This window comes from Populus euphratica, unplaced genomic scaffold, assembly GCF_000495115.2.
Source record: "Populus euphratica unplaced genomic scaffold, PopEup_1.0 scaffold304.1, whole genome shotgun sequence".
NCBI classification, from domain to species: domain Eukaryota; kingdom Viridiplantae; phylum Streptophyta; class Magnoliopsida; order Malpighiales; family Salicaceae; genus Populus; species Populus euphratica.
The window spans coordinates 196962-203237 of record NW_011500190.1 but is presented as its reverse complement, the minus strand read 5'-3'; the positions used below and the strand labels follow the sequence as shown (position 1 = coordinate 203237).

Here is a 6276-nt window from a genome sequence, read left to right as displayed (position 1 = left end):
AGCTACTGATCTTGTTATCATTCTTGCAATTCATTGTGATTAATTACTTCCATGTATATCTATACAAATCTTATATAACAAAGCTGCTGACCACAATTGGTTCAAGTACAAATGTCCACTTGATATCTTGTTTCTTCAATGACTTCATGTCACGAGTGCGTACCACTGTTTTTTTGTTTTTCAAGTCATTTATTATGAGTTAGCTTTCATATAACTTCAAGTTTGTGTGGCATTTTTTCTATAAGATCTCAGTAAAACCATCTATAGTCAACGATCTATTTTACTTTGTAGCCCTGACTTGCCTTGCCTTGGCATTGCTATTTTGGTTATTTTTGGCACAATATTACGAGTAAGTGCCAATAAATACACGAATTTTCTCATAAACTGTTGACCATCGCATCTATGTATGTTTTTAATTCTACTTGACTGCTTCGACCTGTATAACAATGTAGTTGACAGTTGCAAGTATGTTGTAGCCTTGATAGATCACGAGATTCATCTCCCCTATCACCGCAACTTCATTGGTTCATACTTTAACAAAAAACACATGACTACAGCTAAAAGTTCTTCCAATTTCTTTTGTATGATCGTTTTTATCTCATATGATATATGCTATGTCGAATAGCTTAAAGCAACAGCACCTGTGATTCCAATAATAGCGAATTCGAATCCGAACCCATCTTGGTGGACTATAAATTGAGCACCATCACCATGACGATACGTACCTTCATATCATAATCAACCATAAGGGGAAACATGAGGGGTTTCAGTACAGATTTGGTTTTGCCAGTCACTTTAATATTAGTGTTGTTAGCCACCCGAGCTTGTGCACAGCCACAGCAAGGCCAAGTACCTTGTTTTTTCATTTTTGGGGACTCATTGGTAGATAATGGAAACAACAACAGGTTGCTTACACTTGCTAGGGCCAATTACAGGCCTTATGGTATTGATTTTCCGCAGGGTGCCACTGGTCGATTTACCAACGGTCGAACATATGTCGATGCCTTGAGTAAGTTTCGTTTTATGATATGCACTTGGAATTTTAGAAAAGAAAAAAACAACCATGGAGGTTGCTATATTATGCCCACAGCGTGAAAATGTATATATATCTAACTTAACTATATTGCATGTATTTTTGCAGCTCAACTTTTTGGGTTTCGAAATTACATCCCACCCTATGCGAGAACAAGGGGCCCAGCGCTATTAAGGGGAGTGAATTATGCATCTGGAGCGGCTGGCATCAGGGATGAAACTGGAAACAATCTGGTACTTGGCAACATTCTTACCATTAATCTCTTGATGCATATGCAAGATGGAGCATAATTTGACAAAATGATTAGTAAATAAGATTGAATTAAAAGAGCTCAGTAATCTTATGTGCATGTTTTGATAGGGGGATCACACCTCAATGAACCAGCAAGTAGCCAACTTTGGCATGACAGTGGAACAAATGAGGAGATATTTCAGAGGAGATAACGGTGCACTCACTAGCTATTTAAGCAAATGCATCTTCTATTCTGGGATGGGAAGTAATGATTATCTCAACAACTATTTCATGTCCGACTTCTACTCAACTAGCCATGAATTCACTTCAAATGCTTTTGCGGCTGTACTTCTTCAGGATTACACTCGCCAGTTGACCGTAAGTAGATAGATTATATCAATTTTTTTTTCAAAATATTTTTCTCCGAGAGAATGAACATGTTCTCCTTCGAATCTCAGCAACTATATGCCTTGGGAGCTCGGAAGGTGATTGTAACTGCAATTGGCCAAATTGGCTGCATTCCATATCAGCTCGCCAGGTATAATGGTACCAACAGCCGCTGCAATGAGAAAATCAACAATGCTATTTCTTTATTCAACTCAGGGCTCCTTAAGCTAGTTCAAAATTTCAACAATGGCCGATTGCCTGGAGCCAAGTTTGTTTACCTTGATTCGTATAAAAGCTCTAATGATCTGTCTCTCAATGGAACCTCCTTTGGTAATTATTACTTGCACGTTAATTTGTCATAGAAACCTCAAAATCCTACTTAATTATCCTACCTGCTTAATTATCCTACAAGTATGCATGTTTTGAATTGTGAGAATGATATACAGGATTTGAAGTAACAGACAAGGGATGTTGTGGAGTGGGGAGGAACAATGGGCAGATAACATGTCTTCCTCTTCAACAGATATGCCAGGATCGCAGTAAATACTTATATTGGGATGCCTTTCACCCGACAGAAGTGGCAAACATCTTACTCGCTAAATTAACGTATAATTCACAAACTTACACTTATCCAGTGAGTATACAACAATTGACAATGCTATGAGAGAGGGATCAAATTCAACTCTTTATGCCCGTCTCCCTGTAATAGCACTGCATATGTTTGGTTGATTTTTAGTATTTTGTTCGAAGCTATTGAGTTAATGCTTAATGTTAATGTGTGGAAGATGGTGTAATTGTTTCCTTGTTTATTAACACCAATTCAGTGCTACCACCTTTCATTCCTTCTGTAATAAATGTGGCGAGATTGAGATAATAAAAGCAATTGAAAATTTCCTACTGCTTCATTATAGCAATGGAAACACGTTTTGGGGAGTCCAAGGCAAGTATCTTTCCTTTCAAGGCTGAGTTTCCTTGAAACAAAGTCTCCCAACATGGTCCCCAAGAATCGCCAAAACTAATGCGTCTCTAGAAGTTCAAGTCTCTTTGTATCAGAGAAAAGTCTTTAATTAATGTGCAAGGAAAAACAAAATGAAAAACAGCTAGGCCTCTTATTTTGGACACGGGAAAAGGAGTCAGTGTGTTAGCTGGGTTCCTATTTGATTGATTAAATACAAGATGTCATGTAGTGGACACTTGCTGCAATTAGTCACCGCAGTTGGAAGTTAGACGTCTAGGGCCAGGATACGATTTGGGGCGGGGCGCCAGTTTTAAGCTCGAGGGGGCATAGTTCCACTGCGTGTCAGAGCACATAGCAATGCCAGTGATCAGCTTACAATGCTTGCAGATTTTAGTTGAAGATACTGATTTTAGAATTTAAGACTCACCATACACAACGCACTGGTGAAACTACTGCAAACATATTTGTAGACAGAAAAATTAAAAACGGCAACATTTCTGTTGAAATTATTTCAACGCATTAATTACTGCTCAGTATCAAGAACTAGACTGCGGGGCAGCCTGTTCGTTCTGCTTTCTTTCTCACTTATTCCCAAGCATAGACAATCACACCAAAAGAGCAATGTATCCAAGATAGAGAGGTTTTTTTTGTTTTTTTTTTTTGAAAGGGATAGGGAACAAAACCAAATCAAAGTAGTTGCATTAATGGTAGCAATTAGAACATGCACATGCACAACAGCTCTTTGCTTTTAAATACAAAATAAACTACGACTCTGACAGATCAGTGATGAAATAAAAATTATGACGGCATGAATGAAACAAGGATTTCTGTTAATTGGATTCCATTTCAAGATTGGCAAGCTGCTCTATGTTCATAGGATAGACCTTGCTCAAGTCCCCATTGAAGGCCTTTCTTCCCATCAAAACATTCACAGCTTCTGTTGGGTGGAATGCATCCCAGAACACATACTGTTCTCTGTTAGGACAAGGCGTTTGGAATGGAAGACATGTAATTTGACCTCTATTTCTCCCAATGCCGCAGCATCCACGGTTTATAACACTAAATCCTACAAATAAATATCAGCGAAAATTAAAAAAAAAATACTCAAGATACAATACGCCCAATTTATTAGAGCCAAGAGGCACTTACCATATGCCGGTGAGTTGGTGAGGATTTCTCGGAACATCTGAGCAACATCAATAAAAATAAATTTTGCTCCTGACAACTGATTGGCATTGAAGTTTTTGAGCATAGCCTTCACATTTTCATTGAAAGGTTGAACTAGCTTGTTAACTGAATCAGAGCAGTTTCCTGCAGGGCTCTGGGCCAAGATGCTAGGAATACACCCCATCACTCCTAACCCTGCAATAACAAATTTACGTGCTCCAAGATTGTAAAGTTTAGTTAGTTGCCGGCTATATTCTTGAGTCAAGAGATCTGCAAATTGTCTGCCATTATACCGATTCCTCGTTGGATAGTTAGGCATGAGATAGTTATTAAGGTAGTCATTGCTGCCCATCCCTACAAAAAATAAGCTCCGTAAAACTTGCCTAGCTACATCATCTGCTCCAAGGGTATCTGTAATCTGATCGAGCGTGTTCTGAAAATTCCTTATCTGTTCATCAAATGGTATGCGACCAACCTGATCAAAACAATAATACATCCAAAAAAATTAGTCCATGTTATATCAATACAAGCATGCAAGTTTAATTTGATCATGTGTGATGGCCAACCAAACATCTACTAGATTATATTCTATTCCTGTGAATACAAACGGGACATTTAATGTCTGCCACAGACACTGTAAATTGCTTGGTTCGTAGGCAATGTAGAATTATATAGCATTCAATACAGTAACTGTAACTACACAAGAAGGTGCCAGAATAACTAGATCAATGGTCCAACTATAATGAACCATGTAAAGAAATCCAATAGGTTTGGAAAACATAAAATTGGTATCAAATGACCCCCTCGAAAAATGATTCAGCAACCATGCGTGCATATCTTTAAGGCTTCATTAATATGTGTGATGATGCATACTACTTAATTCTGTATGTATGAATGGATATGCTTACAAAGTTTCTGCCTGTGACATCAAGGATTCCGGCAGCTGCAGAGGCATAGTTGATAGCATTAAGCACTTGATCTCCTGATGCCTCAGAGTAAGCAGGAATCAGAGGAAGTCCTAGTTGTTCAGCTGCGGAAGAAAATGGACAAAAGCAAAATTTGGTTATCACAAACAGGAGATCAAAACGGGACTGCATTATGGTGTCATCATACTGTTGGTCAAATGCCTTGTATTAACAATCACAAATGTGTGTGCTTAGCCAACTTCATAGAGCATGCTGCATTGCAATATTTGTAATTGTCATTAGGAGAATGAAAAAAATGACTTTTCCTTTCAAGAAACCGAAGAAAAAAGTAAATGAAAGGTGTAAAAACCGACCCTAATAACATGGAAAAGAATGTGCTAAACATCAAACTACTGTCTCCATATTCCGAGTGGTTTAAAATAAGTACAAAAAATATAGAGGGCTGTCTCCTATAAACAATATTTCGCCTGACTATCAAAGAAGATGAAGAAAGGAAACAATGGCCATGAAGAAAAATATATTTTATGTCTGCATGGCATCCTGAACTCAAATACTTCTTGAAAGCTTAACATAAAAGCAAGGAAAGCCAAAGAAGAGGGCAGTGAGAGGTTTACCAATTTCATCAACCATGGTGTAACCATTGGAGAAACGACCAGTAGGACCACCATTGAAGTCAATACCATAAGGGAAATAGTTGGCCTTGGCAAAAGAAGGAAGGTTATTGTTATTGCCATTGTCAATGAGTGAGTCTCCAAATATAAACATAGCAGGCACCATCTCCCTTCTCCTTCCTACTTGTGATCCAAACGGATCCACATTTTGGCCTAAACCTACACCCAGCACCAAGAAAATCACCAGCATGCAAGGCAGCTTGAAGGTAGCCATCTTGAGCTAAAGAGAGTAAGTAAGACAGTAAGACTGATAATTGAAGAGTTGTAAAGTAAGAGTTGAGATCTTTGTAATCGTGAAACGAGCTTTAATACAGGATGTAAGGTGGGTAGTTCAGAACTAGTAAATGTAGTCATCTGTTTTCTCCTTTGCAGTAATTACTAATTACTCTCTGGTATGTGCATGGCCCCCAAATACATGCAGGCATTTTCACACTTGTGCATCATGGTCCCTTCTTTTTCCCTTCTGAAGAAACTTTGAAAAAACCCTTCAAATTTAGTGATTCATATATCACCAATGTAAACTCCAAATCTTGTTTTTCCTTGGAATTCGAATTGTATCTTCTTAACCTAAAACGACAAAGTTGGCCATATCTGGGGAAAACAGTGCTAATAGGGGTGGCATTAAGCCATTAACAAAGGACGAGCATGCTGGCCCCGTAAACAACCAAGCCAACCACTCATGTTATTGAAGGAAGGCCTTGAAATCTCATTATACAAATATCATGGAAGTTTCATGACTCGAAGCTTTTGGAATAGATGCGTTTTTGTCCATGCATTAGTACAGTGGGGGGTAATTTCTTCGATGCCAAACAAAAATGTTGCAACGGTGCACTTACACTGCCTAATAAAGAAACAAATGTTATACGTACTCAAATCATACCTTTGGAACTAACAATCTTATGG

The 6276-nt window shown here is 38.3% G+C and overlaps 2 protein-coding genes across 3 annotated transcripts; one reads left to right on the top strand and one right to left on the bottom strand.

Moving 5' to 3' along the window:
- Positions 1–660: 660 nt before the first annotated feature.
- LOC105111693 (GDSL-like Lipase/Acylhydrolase superfamily protein) lies at positions 661–2556 on the top strand. Its single transcript, XM_011007136.1, has 5 exons — positions 661–1009; positions 1142–1266; positions 1394–1642; positions 1723–1981; positions 2098–2556. The coding sequence occupies exons 1-5, from the start codon at positions 757–759 to the stop codon at positions 2313–2315; spliced, it is 1104 nt and encodes a 367-aa protein (XP_011005438.1). The 5' UTR covers positions 661–756; the 3' UTR covers positions 2316–2556.
- A 725-nt stretch (positions 2557–3281) lies between these two features.
- LOC105111692 (GDSL esterase/lipase At1g71691-like) lies at positions 3282–5655 on the bottom strand. 2 transcript variants are annotated; one of them, XM_011007135.1, is made up of 5 exons: positions 5519–5655; positions 5317–5479; positions 4685–4806; positions 3759–4251; positions 3282–3675 (listed from the first exon to the last, which is right to left on the bottom strand). In XM_011007135.1, the coding sequence occupies exons 1-5, from the start codon at positions 5585–5587 to the stop codon at positions 3440–3442; spliced, it is 1083 nt and encodes a 360-aa protein (XP_011005437.1). In that variant the 5' UTR covers positions 5588–5655; the 3' UTR covers positions 3282–3439. The 2 variants fall into 2 exon arrangements, with proteins under 2 accessions (XP_011005437.1, XP_011005436.1); XM_011007134.1 differs by having other exon boundaries at positions 5317–5655.
- Positions 5656–6276: the final 621 nt, after the last annotated feature.

Excerpts from the sequence above, each read along its gene's own strand:
- LOC105111693 (XM_011007136.1), top strand. The coding sequence starts at position 757 with ATGAGGGGTTTCAGTACAGATTTGGTTTTGCCAGTCACTTTAATATTA. Across the intron at positions 1,010-1,141 it reads AACATATGTCGATGCCTTGA|CTCAACTTTTTGGGTTTCGA; the intron begins GTAAGTTTCGTT and ends GTATTTTTGCAG. Across the intron at positions 1,643-1,722 it reads ATTACACTCGCCAGTTGACC|CAACTATATGCCTTGGGAGC; the intron begins GTAAGTAGATAG and ends TTCGAATCTCAG.
- LOC105111692 (XM_011007134.1), bottom strand. The coding sequence starts at position 5,587 with ATGGCTACCTTCAAGCTGCCTTGCATGCTGGTGATTTTCTTGGTGCTG. Across the intron at positions 4,807-5,316 it reads CACCATGGTTGATGAAATTG|CTGAACAACTAGGACTTCCT; the intron begins GTAAACCTCTCA and ends TTTCTTCCGCAG. Across the intron at positions 4,252-4,684 it reads ATGTCACAGGCAGAAACTTT|GTTGGTCGCATACCATTTGA; the intron begins GTAAGCATATCC and ends TGTTTTGATCAG.